Consider the following 20,946-nt stretch of genomic DNA (forward strand, 5'->3'; position numbering starts at 1 on the left):
TTTTAGTAGAGATGGGGTCTCGCTCTTGCTCGGGCTGGTCTCGAACTCCTGAGCTCAAACAATTCGCCCGCCTGGTCCTCCCAGAGTGCTAGGATTACAGGCGTGAGCCACCGCGCCCAGCCGAAAAGGCATATATATTTTTTGCATTAGTTTGTATTACATGGGTTTACATATACAGCCAAAAAAGACAAATATAAGCAAAAGGCATATATTATTTAAATGTCATTTCTATTAGTTATTTTCAGATTGTCCTGATTTATAGTTTGATCTTGCTTATGGGCTTCCTTTGATACAAGTTGTTTCAATCACATTTAATTTATTCTGGACTTTTTAAAATGAGTTTTTGTCTTTTATTCTTGGGATTCTAAAAACCAGTAATAAAAAAGTGCCTGATGTCTATTTACTTCCTAAGTGACTGTCTAGGATGAGTTTTACTATCAAATGACATTCACTGGTTGTTTAGTCCAAACTTAAGATGTTTTGTTTTGCACCTGACTGTATAATTAGTGGAGAGTTCAAACCATCACCTGTATAGTTTTGTATTCATCTCCTTGTACTGTCTTACCTTCTTTTGAAAGATCATGACAAGTAAATTGCCAGTTTAATGACATTTTCTGTTATTTCTTTCCCACATATGATAGATTTAGTGTTGCTTTTTTTCTGACTGGCATATCATCTCTGTTTCGATAGTGGTCTTCTCAAACAGCGTCTCACCAAAGGAAAGTCATGTTACATTCTACCACAAAATTAAGACTAAAACTAAGCTTTGCAAGTGACTTTTTGAATTTTCTTCTTAATTAAACACTGGTTTGAATTGTAAAAAGGTTGGGTAGAGACAGCAAGTGATAGTGGGAATCTGCAGCTCATGAGAAGACAGTTGAGCCCGGCCTCTGCCCAGAGTTCTCTGTAACTCTGAGCCCACTTGCTCTCATGCTCGGTTTCCCCACCTGTAGAACAGTGTGAGGAAAATACATGATTGCATTATCCTTCCAGCTCTCCATTTCTGCAATTTCATCTTTGGTGCTATTACAGAAAACCACAGTGTCCTCTCTATTATGTCTCAGATTGCATGCCCCATTTGTTTATGAGCCTGTGGGAATGCAGGGGAAATAAGAGGCTGAAAGTGTGTAAGTATTCAGAAAACGGAAGTAGGACAAATTTTATAAATAGGGTAAGTTGCTGTGATTTTGCATCACCTCTATGGTGTGGTTTTTTGGGTGTTGTCTATCCCCAAACCTTTTCATGGTAGGCTTAGTACCTACCTCCCCACGCATACTTTAATCATGGAATCTGAATGTTTGTTAATCAGATTCTGGGATCTTCCAACGTGTCCTTTCAATAATGTCTTTTCCTCAATAGGTTTGAAACTTGGGGAGTGTGTGATATCTTAAGTGCACAGGCTAACCTCTTAGAGGGAATTAGTTAGTCGAGGGTCCTTAAGAATGAGCCATAGAAAATGTAGCCAGAAATAAAGATAGAGAGGTGTTTAAATGGAAGGGAGAGATGCAGAAAGACCAACATCTCAGTCGTCATGTGGCACAGGGAGTCAAGTCAGGGGGGCCCCAAAAATAAACCACTGAGTGCTGGAGGCTGTGCATGAAATAGTCTGGCTGGCTGTGGCTTTGGCTCAATGCCCCAGCAGGTGCTTTACTTAGGCTCTGGGGAAGGGGTGCCTGTTGAAGACTGCTAAAAGACAGTGAGCGGCTCAAATCCATGGGTCAGAAATTCAAATGTATAGGGACAAATAAATAAATAAAATTAAATACACGTGTGACGCTTCATGAAACTAGAAAATTCAATGGCCCGGGCTAAGTGTTGATAAGATTCTAGAGAGACAAATAAAGCATAGAAAGCGAGGACATTTTTGAAAGTGGCAAGAGAGGAATAATGAAGATCAAACGCCACCAAAAATCTGCCTTCTAGAATGCTATATATTGATTAGAATTAAACAAAATGTGGGACATGAGTTAACACAGGCATGATGCAAACTTAAGGACACCTTGTCCCCTTCCCCCTCTAGGTTCCTCCCTTGCTGTAAGATACTGAACAACTTGAGTTGTAAACCGCTGCAAACAAAAGGTAATAATATCCGACACTAGTGTGTTAATCTGAAAGCATCTATATCCTGCCCTGTCTCATTCTCATTTTTTTTCAAATAACACAGAGATATATTCATATTTTGCCACTGCATGTTTAATTTCTAGTTCATTGTACATTTGCTCTGTGATAGATGCTATTCTAAATGTAGTTTCTCAGTTATTCCTTATATCAACCCTTTAAGGTATATCTATTACTTATTTCATTTTACAGATGGGAAAATTGAGGCAAGAGAGGTTAATTACTTCCGCAGCATTGTCACATTAATAGATAGTAGAGCCATGATCCAAACCCCAGGGCCATTCCTTTGAACCATTATGCTTCTTGCAAATTCTACCACAAAGGAGTCATGTGCTTATATCATTTTCAAGTACACTACAGCACATATCATAAATGTATTGAGATTAAAAAATATACTGTTTGCTATCTTTTTTTGAGAAATATAATCAAGATTAAATAAGAGTTGGTTCCAATAGTATTATTCATATGGAAATGATTTTCTGAGACATGGACAGAGCTAACATTATTTTGAGTTTTGAATTATTTGTGAAGTAATTTTCGAGTTTGCAATGTGTTCTCATGACAAGTATACATATACCTCTATCATACATTTCATAGATTGTATAAATGGTACACTTTTTTGACTGCTAAATATAAATGTTAAAGACATCAGCATCATTACACTACCTCCCCCATTTTTCATCTTCTCTCTTCTATGTAATCATAATTTGTAATATTTACATTATATTCTGTAAATTCTACAACTATATTAGTTTTGTCCTTACAGTGAACAGATGCTAGAGACTAGGCTCATGGCAAGTCACTCTTGATTGGATGAATGTCTTCTAGAGGATTTCATGTAAAATATAGTCTCTGAGTTCTTGCCTCTTCAGAAAATAATCAGAAAGAGTTTGACCCATTCTTTCCCTAAGGAATTTGTGAGCACTGTGTCATTATATCCTACAGTTGAAATTGATGTGACATTTCAGGCCTCTCTGATGTCTCTCCTTACAGCTAACTTGATTATTTTTTTTATTTGAATGCCTAAGGGATGTTTTCTTTAGCTTTGAATTCCAGCAACTTTATTAAGACATGTCTCAGTGTTGACCGTTCTGTGTTTATTTACTAAGACAAGTTGTATCCTTTTAATCTGTATTTCAGTTGCTTTTTTCCTGCAAAGTTTTTTATGAGTTATATATCTTTAATAGTTTTTCAGCTTTAAATGTACCTCAAAGTATATTTTTATAGATATGGTCCTGATTTTTTTAAAATTACTAGTTACCTTCGAAATAAATTTTTATAAGACAGATATCTGCCACTGGTGCATGTAGGGAGGAATGGGGTAATGTTGTGGGATAATGCAATGGAAACAATGCTTGTATTTCCCCAAAATTCATATGTTGAAATCCTAATCCTCATGGTGATGGTATTAGGAGGTGGGAGGTGATTAGGTCATTAAGGCAGAGCCCTCATGAATGGTATTAGTGCCCTTACAAAAGAGGCCCAAGAGCGACCCCTCACCCTATCCATCAGGTGAGGACACAGTGAGAAGGTGCCATTCTATGAACCAGGAAGTAGACCCTCACCAGACAGGGAATCTTCTGATGTCTTGACCTTAGACTTCTAAGTCTCCAGACTGAGAATTAAATTTCTGTTGTCTATAAGACACTGAGTCTACGGTATTTTGTTATAACAGCCAAAATGGCTAAGATAGAAATGAAGTTTTTAATAAAATAATGGCGTGTGTGTGTGCTGCTTGTAGTCCAATGGTTCACAACTCTGCATGCACATTTATAATCACCTGGAGAGCTTTTCAAAACCATCTGTGTCTTAAATCAGTCTAAGATTTTTATTTAATTGGCCTGGGAATGGTGCTTGGAAATAGGCATATTTTAAAAGGCTCCCCAGGTCATCCTAAGGAGTAGCCAGACTTGAAAACATACAGTTTAGCTTTTCCCTCATCCTTATCAGCCCAGATCAGCAGCACTGGGGCCATCACACAGGCCCCTCCTCCACTCCAGCTCCCTATGGTTGCTCACAGGAATGAGGGCCTCCACTCTTCCATCACATGGGGTCCTAGTAAACTCCCATGACCAGGCTGCACACTGTCCTTTGACTCAAACAGTGGACTGTTCTACTCCAGAACATGTGTTATTTTAGAATATCGGTATCCTGCTGGTTCTGTCTGAGATCCATAGCAGGCAGAATCCTTGCAGGAAATTTTCCCTTAGACACCTGGTCCTCTGATGTTGTGGTTTATAGTTATGGATTTTTCACATTCCTTAAATATGGAAATTGTATTTCTGTTTTTCAGTCTTCTTGATGTTTGGATGATTTTAGAGATACAAAGGGGCAGAGATGTCTTTACTCTCCAAGCTTACAACAGGGGCTCCTTATAATTTTTTCTACTTAATAACTGTAGCTTTTAATATAGTTTAAAATTTGAGATTTTCAACATCATCAATGTTAAATTTTAATAAGACATAGAGCTACTCATAACGAATTTTATAAATGAGTTGACATTCAATGTTTCGCATGATAATTTGATTTGTAAGAAAAGGGAATGTGTTCCTTTTAAATTAAGCATGATTATTTACAAATGCAAGTATATTGGCCAAATTCATATGCATAATTAGGCACCTCGTTGTGTTTTAAATTCAATTGCATGTATAAAGAAATAATCGCATATGTTTAATAAAATAATTTCCTTTCCTCATTTTGGGGGAAAGACTGTCTTTTGTTTCCACAGGAACTTTAAAAATAATCTCCTAAAATACAGCAGTTTGTGTTATTCACAGAGATATATAATATCAGGAAGTAGCTATCAATTTCAGTTTAAGCTATAGTGACCATTTAAGAATTTTTTCACTATAGTACAAAATCAACATTTCATTGTCTAACCATTAGTCATACAATGATGATTAATACAATTATCATTTGAGGAAAAGAAGCAAATAGACTAAATCAAGTTTGTGTAGAAAGGAAAGAGTCTTGAGGAATAGTGGACATCGCCAACAAAAACAGACAAAAGCAGGAAAAGAACAATAAGAAAACAACTTGATTCTCTGCTGTGGCTCTGTCTCCTAAAACAAACATGGCTGGCTACCAATAAATTCAAAAAGACATATACTTTGTCCAGGCCATTAGTAAATATTTATAGAGGTCTCCTTATGAGCCAGGCATTGCACTAGGCCCTGGAGACATAAAGATGAAAAGATTCACTTCCTGTTTTCAAGGACCTTAAATCCTTGGGAGATAAATGTGCAAATTAATAGCACAACTATAGTAAGATAATTGCTTTAGTAGAGGCCTACTGCCCCCAGGGAAATTCCCTCCTAGAATTGGTCTTCTTAAGCCAACACACTTTATAAAAAGATTTTCTCTTTTGCTCACTTTTTAAGGGGTTGTTTGATTTTTTTCTGGATGATATGCTTGAGTTCTTTGTAAATTCTGGTTATTAGTCCTTTATCAGATGTGTAGCTTGTGAATATTTTCTCCCATTCTGCAGGTTGTCTATTTGCTCTGTTGATTATTTCCTTGGCTGCGTAGAAGCTTTTTAATTTAATCAAGTTCTATTTATCTATTTTTGTTGATGCTGTGATTGCCATTGGGGTCTTCTTCATAAATTCTTTGCCTAGGCTGATATCTAGAAGAGTTTTTCCAACATTTTCTTCTACAGTTCTTATGGTTTCAGACCTTACATTTAAGTCTTTTATTCATGTGAATTAATTTTTGTGAGTGGTGAGAGATATGGATTCTCTTTCATTCTTCTACATGTGGCTATTCAGTTGTCCCAGCACCATTTATCAAATAGGGCTTCTTTTCCTCAGTGTATATTGTTGTCTGCTTTGTCAAAGATCAGTTAGCTGTATGTGGGTGGCTTTATGTCTGAGTTTTCTGTTTCGTTGGTCTATGTCTCTAATATTTCTGCCAATATCATGCTGTTTTGGTTACTATAGCTGGGTAATATAGTTTGAAGTCCGGTAATGTGATGCCTCCAGATTTTTCTTTTTGTGTAAGATTGCTTTGGCTATTCCGGCTTTTTTTCTGGTTCCAAACAAAGTGTAGGATTATTTTTTCTACATCTGTGAAATATGATGTTGATATTTTGATGAGGATTGCACTGAATCTGTAAATCACTTTGGGAAGTATGGACATTTGAAAAATGTTGATTTGACTGATCCATGAACATGATATGTTTTTCCATTTGTTTGTGTCATCAGTGATTTCTTTCCTCAGTGTTTCATTGTTCTCTTTATTGTGATCTTTAACTTTCTTGGTTAAATATATTCCTAGGTATCTTATTTTCTTTGTTGCTGTTGTGAATGGTACTGAATCTTTGATTTGAATATCAGCTTGACTGTTATTGGTATGTAGGAATGCTAATGATTTGTGTATGTTGATTTTCTTACCTGAGACTTTGCTGAATTTATTTATCAATTCCAGGAATCTCTTGGTGGAATCTTTGGAGTTTTCTAGATATAAGATCATATTGTCAGCAAAAAGCAATAGTTTAACTCCTCTTTCCCCGTTTGGATACCCTTTATTTCTTTCTCTTGCCTGATTGTTCTGGCTAGGAATTCCAGGACTATGTTGAATAGAAGTGGTGACAGTGGACAACCTTATCTTATTCCAGTTCTGAGTGGGAATGCTTTCAACTTTTCCCTATTCAATATGATGCCGGGTGTGAGTTTGTCATATATGGCTTTTATAATTTTAAGATATATTCCTTCTATGACAAATTTGTTGAGGGTTTTTTATCATGAAGACTGCTTAATCTTGTCAAATGTGTTTTCTGTGTCTATTGAGATGATCATATGATCTTTGTTTTGCTTCTGTTTATGTGGTGAATCACGTTTATTGATTCATGTATGTTGAACCATCCTTACATCCATGGGATGAAGCCCATTTGCTCATGGTGGATTATTTTTTTGATGTACTGTTGGATTTGGTTTGCTAGTATTTTATTGAGGATTTTTGCATCTATATTCATAAGGGAAATCGATCTTTAGTGTTCTTTTTTTTTGTTGTGTCCTTTCCTGACTTTGGTGTCAAGGTGATACTGGTTTGTAGAATGACTTGGGGAGGATTCCCTCTTTCTCAATGTTATGGAATAATTTCTACAGTATGGGTACCAACTCTTCTTTGTAGGTCTGATAAAATTCAGGTGTGAATCCTTCTGGGCCAGGGCTTTCTTTTGTTGGAAGATATTTTTATTGCTGCTTCAATCTTATTGCTCATTATTGATCTGTTCAGGAGTTCTATTTCTTCCTAATTGAGCCTTGGGAGGTTGTGTGTTTCGAGGAATTTGTCCATTTCCTCAACATTTTCAAATTTAGGTACACAGAGATTTTCTTAGTATTCAGTAAAAGACATGAACAAAAGCTTTTCAAAACAAGATAGACAAATGGCCAATAAACATATTAAAAAATGCTCAGCATCACTAATTATCAAGGAAATGCAAATTAATACCACAATGAGATATCACCTTATCCCAGTTAGAATGGCTTTTATTAAAAAGTCCAAAAACAATGGATGCTGTGGCAGATGCTGAGAGAAAGGAACACTTATACACTGTTGGTGGGACTGCAAATTAGTACAACCTCTCTGGAAAACAGTATGGAAATTCCTCAAATAACTTAAAGTAGACCTACCATTTGATCCAGCAATCCCACTATTGGGTATTTACCCAAAGGAAACAAAGTCATTTTATCGAAAAGAAACTAAACTCGAATGTTTATAGCAGCACAATTTACAATTGCAAAGATATTGAATCAACCCAAATGCCCATCAATTCATGAGTGGATTAACAAGACGTGGTATATGTATACCATGGAATACTACTCAGCCATGAAGAATAATGACTTAATGCCTTTCGCAACAATCTAGATGGAACTGGACACTATTATCCAAAGTGAAGTATCTAAAGAATGGAAAAACAAACACCATATATACTCACTATTCAGTTGGAACTAACCGCTGAGCACACATGTGCATACAGGGAAACATAACTCAATGGAAATCAATCATGGGACAGGGGAGAGGAGAGGTTGGGTGAAAACCTGCCTAATGGGTACAATGAACACTAACTGGGTGACAGGCACAATTATAACCCTGACTCAAGCATTACAAAAGCAATCCTTGTAACCAAAAACATTTGTACCGCCATAAAAAAAAAATAAACTTTTAAAAAGTGTTGAAAGAAACTGTCTGAAATTATCACATGTACCCTGAAAATTTGTACATTTATAATATATCAATGAAAAATTTAAAGAAAAAGACTTTCTCTCTCAACAGAGATTTTACCCTATATTAGTTAAAATCATTATCAGTCTGAGTGAAGAAAGATGAATCAACTTGAATATAATTCAGCATTTTGGATTTAGGCACAATTACTGCATTAAAAATGGTCAGGATGTGATTTGTTTAGCTATATAATTTTAAAAGATTGGAGGGTTTTGTGTGTGTGTGTGTGTATGTGCAAGGACAGCCTAGCCCTTGAATGGTGGCCATTTTTCATAGGAGACATGGATACACCCAGTTAAGCCCTAAAAGAAAGAGCGGCAGACACAGATAAGCCATGCATTCTGGTCATGCCAGCTGGTAGGATTGCTGGAGGTCCTTTCATGTAGCTTCCCAAATATATATTCCTTATCTCCCATACCACATCGGTAATTTCCTCCTCATGCTTGAAAGTCACTGGTATAATTCATAACAGGATTCTGTACTTTTGAGACAGAGGGAAGGATTTAAGATTGATTACAAAGCTAGATAAGTTTAAGAGAGTACAGCAACTTGAAATGCTTTACATAGGTTGGCTTCTAGATTTTTGTGAAATAGGAAATGATATTATTAGTCCAAAGAGATGGAAGAATACCATCTAACTACAATGCTGGAAATCCACGAGAAATATAAGAATAAAAATTTAAGATGTTATTTGCAAAATTGACTTTTAAAAAATGCCAGTATTGGTGCTTTTCAGTCTACGTTCAGTACTACATTCTGTCTAAAAGCTGCAACTTTGTGGTTTTGTTCATAAATCAGGAAAGTATTCCTCAATCAACACAAGACCTTCATGTATTCTTTCTGAAATTCTAATACTTAGGCCAGAGTTCATTAGAACATCCTGGAGCTGCTATGGACAGTAGGCTAGGGTGGGAACAGGGTTTAGCAGCTACTTTTTCTGATGTGGGAAGATTACTGCCTGGTTGCAGCAGTTGCCATCCAGGAATGACAGGCACCAGTACTCATCCCTGGCCATGGAATCCCTCATCACACAGGTGCCCACTGTGATGTGAAACCATATCAAAGACCAGGAAGTAGATCTGGTTTCCAAAAAAAAGCACAACCGCCATCCTGTTGCATATTCAAAGATTTTTCTCTTATCCCCTGAATAAAGGTATCCAGAACACTCTTAAATGCACCTGGGCCATGAAACTTTAAGGAAAAAATTAGAGTTTTTTTTTTTTTTTAAATGAATCTCATAGCACTTCTCTTCCATTTTTTGCTTTAATAATGAAATATGTGCAATGTGCATGGAATTATAAGAAACACAATTATGTCAACTAAATGGCAGATGCTAAGTTCCTTAATTATGTGTGTAATGGCACATTTCGGGACTTCATAGGACAAGCCAAGAAGAAATGCACACATTTGAGCACGTCGTATTCGTGCACAAGCATTTCCCATACATCTATTACATAGCTGATGCACATATATTAAGTATTTCATTAGTTGTCTTCTGTTCCAGAAGTACTTTTCAGCTCTCAGGTACTCATCAATACCTAGTATTATAATTTTTAAGACTTACCTTGTGTAGTAGGGTATAGTTACATGTGGAAGGAAACCAAGTATTATTTATCTTTGAGTCAACAACCCTGAACCTCGTTCAACAAGCATATATTTTAAAATGATACAATTAAGAATTAAAAGTCTAAAATAAGAGATCTCTTATACAAACACTTCTGCACATATATATAGTCTGTATGCCACAGATTGTAGAGTAGAATATAAGAATAGAATTAAAATTTGCATTTGTGTTTCTTCCATATTATAGACAGTCATAACATGAAATATCAAATATCAATTATGCATTTATTCTCTCCATCATAAACATCATAAAATAGAAACTGAAAATGTGTTTTACCAGTAAGACAGACCTATCTCATTAAAGCCACTGTAGCCCAGCTCTTGCCTGCTAAGTCCCAGATCTTCGAGGTCCATGCATTTAAACCCAGGTGGACACTGGTAGCCTTCTTCTAGCTCTGGTGAGCAGTGTGTGTCTGGGATAGCTAAACTATTCCAGGTCACATTCCTGTGAACAACATGTGAAAGTGTTAGACAATTTCAACAATCATAAATGTCAATTAAAATGAATAATGTAATTACTCTTCACAAATGACTACTGTATGTGAACACAGAATTAAGATTCATGATTCATGAATGGTATTCATAACCTTAAGGCCACAGTGAACATTCTCAAATGATACCTGATTCATTCCCACAATAGCCCCTTATAAGAATATTATTATCATTACTGCTTTTGTCATTAAAGACTGACTTAGATAAGTGAAGGAAGGAATTTTCCTACAGATTTTCAAGGGATGTTAACTTCTCTAGAGATTCCTTGTTATTCACAAAATCCTTGTCCCACTGTGGGCACAAATTTTACTTCTCCACTTCTAAGCAACATTGAGCAACGAAGGTCATTTTTTGTGTGGTACAAATACCCTGAGTCTCATAAATGATACTTGGCCTTCTGCTGTGTTGGAAGATGTGCAGTTTAGAAAGAAAACCAGACAAATAAGGAGAACTGAAGGAACTAAAGGTGTCCCATAGGCAAGTGAGAGATTATGGGGTGATTTAGTGATAGCTCCAGGAATATTAGGGTCTTTTAGGTGGGTGGTGACATAACCCTTTTTTTAATCTTTCTTAAGGACAGAATGGAGATTAAGTAGATGTAGAAAGATTTAGATATGTAATGGTTTTCTGGATAGTGAGTACAGGTAAGCATTGGAATGGTGACTGTAGACTCTCCTTCTGAGTTGACCTTAAAAATGGGCCCCAAATAGCTGCTATCTGAGGTAACTCTTGGGGATTGTGCGGAGGCTGAAGTTTAGGCTAGATGATTTCACAAGCCTTCTAAACAATTGATTTTGTTATGGTCATTTCCCAATACATCAATGTCTCCAGGAATTTCTTCAATGGAGAACACCCTAAGACTTCCTCAGTGCTCTCAGTTTATGGTCAAATTGAGGCAGACTTGTGGGGTGACCTTTTGTTTTCTTTAATAACTTCTTATATTCAATGGCTGCTTCCTTCCCCTTATGTAATGTGCTTTCTCTAGAATCTGATCCCTTAGCTATTTGAGGCCACCAAACACGGACGCATATACACAGTTTTACACACACACACACACACACACACACACACACACACACGTGCGTGTATACACACAACCATGCCTGGAGAGGCCTTGCCCAGTTCTCAGCCACGAACAGAGCTCCAGAATCCTCACCCACAATTCAGACACCCTATGTTGTTCCTTCAGTGCTCTGCCCTTTGTTAGCCATGAGGGAGCTAATTTGTCCACACTTCTCAGGGAATACGTGGTTAAATCATTGCTCTCTCTTATTGTATTTTAAGCTGGTCCTTGGGACCCCATATGCAAAACCCAAAAGAAAGGAGAGAGAGGCTCTAATTGTGGAAATTACCACTTGGGTGGGTCAGAAAAGTGTGATTTTAGACAGACATGTCACTTATTTCTCCTAATTTCGCATTCTTATATGTAGGCCAAATGGTCCTTCTTTGCCTAAGTCTAATCTGACTCTGTGTTTCAGATTTGGTACATACAACATAAGAGCAAAATGGTAAAATTGGGCCTCTGAGTTTTAGAGTGAGGCTTTCTGGGTTTGATCCCAGCTCTGCCATTTACCAGCTGTGTGACTTGAGTAAGGTCTAAGCATCTCTAAACTCAGTTTGCTCATCTGTAAAATGGGGAGAGTAATAATAACTAAAAGCAAAGCTTGTGTGAGGATTAAGTAAAATAAACCAAGGAGTGCACTTAGCATTGCACCTAACATGTTTCAGGTACTGTGCTCTATGATGCTTATGATCAATGATTATTAATCATTACAATAATAAAACACAGCATAAATCCCAGCATGTAAAAACACAACAATAAAGCATTGTCAAAAGAAGAGAAGAAATTTTGGCACATGATACTGAAAGCATTTTGTTCACAGAACTGTGCAGTTAAAAGATACTTTGTAGATTACCCAGTTCTTCACTTACACATGAGGAAGGTAAAGTGAAGTTCAGAGAGGGAAAAGTTTACTGGCCCATCAAAAGCACTATATATTTTTTTACTTTCAAATACTTTTAAAAAATCAATAGCAGCAATGTCTGAGAAAATATTCTGTCTACATGAGAAAGTTTCAAAAAACATCATCTTTCAGGTATTTGGAGAGGAAATTGGACTTTGGAGCCAGTCTGCCTGGGTGTGAATTCTGACTCAAGCACTTACTACATGTGTGACTTAACCTATCTGTGCCTCAGTTTCCTCTTCCGTAAGACGGTGTGAAAATGCATACCTCATAGGGCTGGGGTCAAAATGGAATGGTTTACATCTGTAAAGTACATAAAACAGATACTTGGTACACAATTACTGCTGGGTGTTACCCATCGTTACCGATAGTTTGAAATTTACAGACTGCCTAGACCAAAACTCTAGCTCTGGTGTGCTCTTCCTTAGTTGTCTCATTTCTAAAATGAGGATAATAATTGCACCTACTTTGTAGAGGCATTGTAATGATTAAATGAGCTAATGTACAACATTCAGAATAGCACCAGAAATAAGTTAATCACTCAACAATTGTTAATAATTATGATATGTTTTCATTAATTCATAAATATTAGAGTATTTTTTCCTTTTTGATTCCATTTGCTTTTTCTTTCATATTAGCACTGATTCTGATTTAAGTACAACCCTCACTAGAGCAGATATTATTTCAAAGTCTTTTGGCTTCAGAAACAGCAGATGTGAAACACGTCATTTTTACCAACATCAAGCTATTGGCAAATGCTTATTAGAGACACATTTATTAGATGATTAATTGCTCTGGAACACATGTATCTAAAACCACATGGTAACTATTATTTTTTAAAAATGAAATGAATGTCAAGAGTTTCAGAATACATATTTGCTATTTATCTTAGTTTCATTTTCTCAGTTAACAAGAATCTTCCAGATTTTATTTTAATTTGTTAATGTTAATTATTTCCTTGTTCATTTTTTCCTCAGATGCCCTGGATAGAACAAGGGGCTCTCTGGAATTAGTGGGTGGGGTGGGTCGAATTCTTGCTCCACCAGGCAAATCCTGGATATAGATGCTAATTCCTTCAGTCATAATAAATATCTGCTCATGCCTAAGTTTGTTTCAAGACCAGCACTTCTTACTCTTCTTACTCACAGATTTCTTGAAAAAAGCATCTACTTGTAACCTCCCTAATTTATCAGTCCATTTCCATGATCTCCAAACCACCTAAATTGCTCTTGTTTATTTCCACGTGCTGTATCCAACTGGAAAATTTTTAGTTCTATCTTCTGTGGCCTCTCAGCAGTGCTCTCAATACTAGTTTTTTCAGTAGGCAGAACAATAGTCCCCTAAAGATGTCCACATTCTAATCTTTTGAACGTGTGAATATATAATGTTGCACAGCAAAAGGGAATTACAGTTATAGATATGATTAAGGCTAAGAACCTTAAATTTGGGAGATTATCCTAAATTATCTGAGTGGGGCCAAACTAATCACCTGAGTCTTTAAAAGTAGAAAACCTCTTCTGGATGTGATGAGAGAGAGATGTAACTATGCAAGAAAGATGCAACTCTGCTGGCTTTGAAGATGCTGGTTTTGTCCATATTTCTCAGGCCATTCTGCTCTTCCATCTCCTCCTTCAGTAACTAACATTTAGTTAGTTGCTCTGAGCTTGGTCCTTGGCCTTTCTCTTTTTTTCATAATACCTCTCCCTATGCAATCTCATCCACTTTCACAGTTTCTCAATTCTCTCTCATCCTACATGGCTTTTTAGGGTCTCAGAGCTATACGTTCAACTACCTATTAGATTTCTCCACCTCGCTATACCACAAGTACCTCCAACTCAATATGCCCCATGCTGAACTCGGAATGCCAAACCAGTGTTCCCTGTCATAACAAGCTTGAACGGTCAAGCAAGCTTGAAATCTTGGAATCACCCTTGATACCTCCTTCTCCCTCAACCCTCATAACTAATCACTGTGTTCTCCTAAATATCCTCCAAAGTATCTTTAGAGCTGATTCAAATCCATCTCCACCTCTCCATACACTATTATCCAGCCTCCCAACAGGCACCCTGCATTCCACTCTTAGCCCTTCTAATACATTTGGCACAAAGCATATAGAGAGACTTTTCATAATCACTGTACTACCTTAACAGTGGCAAATCTGTAACATGACCTGCAAGATCCTGAAGGACCTGGTCCATCCCACATTCCAAACATCCTTCTGTACCTCAGTTTCCCCACCCATCCTAGGATCCAATTATGTTGACCTTCCCCCAGTTCCTGGTTTCCTCCTGCCTACTTCAGAGTCTCCTCTTATCTTTGGTTAACCACATTTCTTTTAGCCTTCAGGCCCCAGCCTGAGTGTCACTTTCTCAGGGGTGCTACCCCAAGCCCTCGGGCTGGGTCAGGTTTCCCTACTATAACTTCTAAAAGTACCATCACTTTTCATTTCTATCACTTGGGACCAGTGCAATTCATATGTGTGCGGCCATCTGTCCATTGGATGTTTTCCAAAATTGACTATTCCCTAGTGTAACCTCCGATTCCATGAAGTTCCTGACACATAGTCTGTGATGGTTAAACTTATGTATCAGCTTGGCTAAACTATGGAGCCCAGGTGTTTCATCAAACACGAGGCTAGATGTTGCTGTGAAGGTATTTTTTACATGTGATTAACATACAAATTGACAGATTTTGAGTAAAGCATATTACCCGCCGTAATGTGAGTGAGCCCCATCTTATTAAAAGACTGAGGTCTCCCAAAGAGGAAAGAATTCTGCCTCCAGACTGCAACATCAACTCCTGCTGGAATTGCCAGCCTGCTCTGAAGATTTTGGTCTTAACAGCCCATGCAATTACATGAGCCCATTCCTTAAAATAAATCTCTTTATATCTGTATCTGTATCTACAGGTATGTATCTTTTGAGCTAATTCAATAGTGTATATATATATATAAAATATATATGTCACATTCTATTGGTTCTGATTCTCTGGAGAAGCCTAACATACAGTAGATGCTTAATAATTATTTTCTGAATAAACTGAATATTTAAGTCTGTGGTGTCTTTCCACCATTATTTAAGTCTATGGTGAATTATTTATTTGTAAACTAACTGCAGAAACTCTTTAATAAGTGGATCCTGTTGTTTTACCTATTTTTTTAGTGTGATATCTACAAATTGGTACTGATTTTCAATATTTTAAAATTCTGGCTTTAGTAGTTTCCATGTTTGAAAATGAGTGCTGGAATCCCTGGGAGCAGTTAATTGTTTTTCAAAAGGCTTTAATTATCCTCCTGGCATATGTTTGTGGTTTTTGGTTTTTTTAAATTCTTAACAAAATATCCTATTTACAAATAACACTATGTAGGAGTTGAGATCTAAGAAAATGTGTTCTGAGCTTGTTGCTAAAATTGTATATAGTAGCCACATACACTATATCAGGACTTTAGGATTCTGTGGTTTTAGGTTAATTATTCTAATGGCACAAAGAATTGAGCTGTATATCGGAACAAAAAAAATTGTCATCTCAGTTCAGCAATTAACCAACTTAATTACAGTGGGAGATTCACTTTAGCCATTTGAGTCTCAGCTTCTTTATCTGTAAAATAAGAAGCTTCCCAGCTATTTAAAAAACAATTCCCAGAAGGACCCCATCATACTTTCATATAAAAGAAAAGGGATCTAATTAGAGTGAAACCATGTGCCCCATAAATCAGCATATGACTCCTCATCTATCCTCAAGATTCACCAATGCCAAAAGCAACAGCTCAAGACTTTATGTTCAATTCTTCTCTTCATTACTCATAATGTCCTCTTTCTCCACAGATATCAAACTACTGTCACGGCTTGCTGCAACACACTTAGTGTTGGCCTTTTGTAATTACCGTCACTTACGAACATAACTATGCTTGTGATTATTTAGCTTCTCTTCAGAAATTATTTTTCCCATATTCTTAGTGTTGGGGCCACTTTATTTCATTTGAGTGTCTGCTCATTCATCCAAAATAGTTATTTTTGACAGGCTTATTCTATGCCACACCACATACTAGGAATGGTGTTGACTAAGAAGATATTTCCAAGTCAGGGACTTTACTGCTCAGTGTCAGAGAGAGAATGGAAAAGACCTCGAGAGAGCATGATGAATGCTTTGAGCTATGTGCATGGTGTTACTGAAGCACAAGGTAGAAATACCAAGTATGACTATGGGTGGCAGGTGGTGGGTATTGGGCGAACCTTCCTATGGGGGTGTTGCTTGGAGTGACTATTATTAAAGGATCAACAAGCAATATTTCTAAGGATGGATTATACAACATAGCTCTCTCGGAAGTGAAAATGTCAAAGCCTGTGTGTGCATGGCAAAGAGAGAGATGGAGAGAGTGAAAAGGAGACATAGAGACAGACAGAGAGAGAAAAACCTTTTACCCTGTCACTGGTAGGTGTAGCTGTTCAGGGTTTTCTCAGTGGTTGTTAACAAGCTGTTATTACCACTTAAAACAATTTTTAAACTATACTCTCAGAGATTTACAGATTGGGGAAGACAAGGATCTGTGCTTTCCCTGAATACACACAGTGTGACTGATGTACTATGAGCTGATCATAACCTGTTCCTAGCATATAAGAGAGGCCAAAAAGGGTCAAAAGACATTAATGGATAAGAGAAGTTATTACTAAATTTGCTTACTAGATTTTCACAACAGATATCTATAATGGGAATGCGTACACTGCAATTTTGTTCGCATTGTCATTACTTTTTTCCTGGAAGAACGGAAGATAAGCAAGGCAATGCTGTCTTCTCAATAGCCAAATTTGACCCATTTGTTGCCAAAGACATTCACAGAAGCCACGCTACGACATACTTCTGAAGTTGGTATTCTGTGAGAAATTGTCAGTGATGCAGAGAAGAAAGTACACAGCCCAACAAATCCATAGGCAACAGATAACATGATACCATTTAAGAACATTTTGTTATTTATTGCTTAAGTAAGGTTTCTTTTTCATTTATATTATATGTTCTAGAAAGAAGAACACAATGCTAAAAAACCAATGGAGAGAATTACACACACATACACACACACAATCATTTACACTGGAGAGAAGAGTGAATGCGGCCTCAGATACCTTAGGTGGTGCTAGTCTTGCTCTTAGTAGCAGACATAAAAATAAGGCTCATTGTCTTGCTAAAAGCCGACCCTGAACTTGAACTTAGAGGTTTTCCTTGTCATTGCATGTGCTTACAGAGAACCTGGTGTGGCTGTAACTGACCTTTCAGGTTCATTTCAGAGAATCATCTGGCTTTGTTTTCACCCCCATTTAGCTTCCTCTTGTCAGGATTAATTATGAACTCCCATGAATTGGCCTGGCTGATTCTAATGCTGTATGCTTTGGAAAACTAATCCCACCCCAGGAAGCAAAGGTCTTATTTGCAGAGATAAATTATTTATCGATTTTTTAAAACTCTTAATAGCTCTGCCTGGATTTTTAGTGGGACTGCAAAACAAGATAAATAGTCTGAGGCAGGAAGTAATATTGACATCACATCTCTTTTTATAAACAAGTTCATCTGGCACATTTTCTAGCAAACAGTTTTCGTTATTGTTAAACTGAATATTTTAATATGATTTTTCCACTCCTTCACCTGTGTCTGAATGGCTCGATAGGCAAAATTGTAAAGAACTGTAGACAGCATGTTATAAAAATGGTAAATTAAATATATTTTTCAGATGTCATGACTACTAAATTTGAATGGCAATACATGATTTTATTTTAAAGAAGTATTTTAAATTGTCATTTTACCTTGTTATATTTGAATAGCTTTTTTAAATTATGTATTTTTCTCAAGTTTATTCCTTTAAGTCTATCACTCACTACTTTGCCAATGTGAATAACGGGCAGTGCTTAGGACAGGAGCTGGGAGACGGCCACTGGGTCAAGATCAGGCCATGAGAGGTAATGTGAACATATTCAAATTAGTGTCAGAAAAATAAAGTATCAATGCACTGATCATTTCCAAACTGGAAATGTGAAATTGTTTGTTTGTTTATTTATTTATTTTTAGAGACAGGGTCTCACTCTTTCACCCAGGCTGGAGTGCAGTGGCACAATCACAGCTCACTGTAATCTTAAGCTCCTGGGCTCAAGCGATCCTCCTGCCTCAGCCTCCTAAGTAGCTGGGACTACAGGTGAGTGCTACCATGTCGGCGAATTTTTTCATTTTTTTGTAGAAACAAGGTCTTGCTATATTTCCCAGGCTGGTCTTGAACTTCTGACCTCCTGCCTCAACTTCCCAAAGTGCTGGGATTATACTGTGCCTGGCCCTGTGAAACTATTTTGAGGTTTTAAGGCCGTCCACTATCTTTGACATTTCAAAGCTGGGCCAGGAGCTCCTCAAGGAGCAACTCTTCTCCTTTTGCTTTAGGAACTAGAAGATCCAGATTGAGCAGTAACATGTAAAGAGAGTCAGCTGGCATGTTGGAAAGAGGCCACCAGAATTTGGGGCCAAGCATATAGGACCTTAGTTGGTGATTCAGCCAATGAATTAATGTGTGGCAAGGAGGTATTACCTCCTTTGCGAAGTGAGAGTCGTAATACCTAACCTATGAGATTGTGTTATGAATTAGCAATTATAAATTTAAATCTCCTCCTACATATTAGGAGCTTAAAATATATTTAAAATACATTTATATTTGTCGGATGTGGTTTGGCTGAATTGTATGGCTGGAGAGAAGCAGTTTTTTCCACTCCAATAGGCTTCCATCCTTTTGGGATGGCCAAACATGCCAAGGGCTCCACAATGTCAAGAACATGAAAAGTGAGAGTCAGGGAGGGATTTTAAAAGTGCCAAAGCTCTTGGCCCCAGGTACCGCCAATCACAAAGTACACTTTTCCAATTTAATTGCTAGAAATAAAAAAAAATGTAAGAGTCATTAAATGAATAAAATAGATATGGTTGCCCTGCAGTTCCTGGAACACACGGGCCGATCTGCTTTTTTGCAAGAAAGACAAGAGGCTCTAATTACCTCTGGTGCTCCTTGGACATTTGTAAGGAATGGGAAGAGGGAAGAGGAAACGGAAGTTACGCCCATGCAGAGCCATAAGTAGCTAGCCCCAAGCATAACATTTCTTTGAAGACCCAAGGCCAATCTGTTTAAAAAGCCATGTAACTTTGTGTTCTACTCTGTAACATATCTTTTGGAGTTTTAATGCAAAACTAAGGTTTTTAGTTATTGATTTCTAATCTGGCCAATTCTGAGAATCTGAGCCCTGCTTATACATATGAATCCATGAATGTGGCTTGGAATCAGAATTTTTACAAATTTCTTCAGATGATTTTCTCTACCAAAAAGATGTTATCCTAGAAATTAATTTTCAAAATTTTCTGGCAGTTCTGCAGTCATTGAATGTTATTATGGCTTCTTTTATGGGGAAAAGCACGCTGGTCAGGTGGAACCTGAGATATCAAAATGATACTAAAAATTAATTCTGTGGAGGCAACTATACTCAACACTATTTGGGAGGGACTGTATAGGCAGGGCTTCTCATTCCACATTGACATAGGATGTTCAGAAGTTCCAGCACATCATTTTAGAATTTAGTCTTAAAATATGCAATCATAACCACTTATTCATCCGCCCCATTTAGGACTCATTTTCTAAGTAGGTGCTCCTTGTAACCAAAGGGAAACTAAACATCTTATTTAAATATTTTAGACATGCACGTATTGAAGATCATCTTATACAAAAACAAAGCAGAGAAATCAGTATCAGGGAAAAATGGGCTTAAACCTTGCTTCTACCCCTTAGAAGCTGTTTCATCTTGGCCATCTTATTTAACTTTACTGAGCTACAGTTTCCTTGGCTGAAATAGAGTAAAAATGAAACATAACTTATCAGGTTGTTATGAGTATTAAATGAGAAAATAACATATATCATTTGTTCGATAGAGGTTATTTACCACTAATAATCAATAAAAGTCTTATAACCTATATTATTATAATACATTATCTTCTTTTTGGGAAGTAAATATAACATCAAAAGATTGATTAAAAGAAATAATTTCTTTTAGACTTCCTTTATAAACTGGAGGGTTTTCTGTTTTTATACCTGAAGACTCTCACAAACGTCTTTGCTATTCTGGTAAGAATCATGCCGATATTAATTTTCATATGAAAGTTCCACTTATTCTGAAATTTTTGAAATTTACTTTTAGAATATTATTATCACATAAAAGGTTGATTTTACTGGCAGCTTAGGTGGTTCACATCCTGGAGATCAATGTGGAGAACAATTCTAAAAGAGACATATGGAGTATTAAAAAATACAGTACATATCACTATTTTACAGTTTCAGCTGAGATTGAATCCCTTGGAACATAACATCTACATAGATATAGAAACCAGATGTAACATGGACTTTAATTTTCTTTACATGTAGAAAGTATACTACATATATTAGAAAGAGTCTATGTATACGAATATGGACATGTATGTGTATATATTTTTATGAATGAAGGGTAAAAGCTTACCTGCC

The 20,946-nt window shown here is 36.8% G+C and overlaps 1 protein-coding gene across 1 annotated transcript in view; it reads right to left on the reverse strand.

Moving 5' to 3' along the window:
• The window catches only part of NALCN (sodium leak channel, non selective), a 332,353-nt gene that overhangs the window by 261,616 nt on the left and 49,791 nt on the right, over nt 1–20,946 (reverse strand). Inside the window, exon 7 of the mRNA XM_012644439.1 lies at nt 10,257–10,411. Coding sequence (XP_012499893.1) covers nt 10,257–10,411 — 155 coding nt within the window. The remainder of the gene's footprint in view (nt 1–10,256; nt 10,412–20,946) is intronic.

This window comes from Propithecus coquereli, unplaced genomic scaffold, assembly GCF_000956105.1.
Source record: "Propithecus coquereli isolate 6110/MARCELLA unplaced genomic scaffold, Pcoq_1.0 Scaffold212, whole genome shotgun sequence".
Lineage (NCBI taxonomy): Eukaryota > Metazoa > Chordata > Mammalia > Primates > Indriidae > Propithecus > Propithecus coquereli.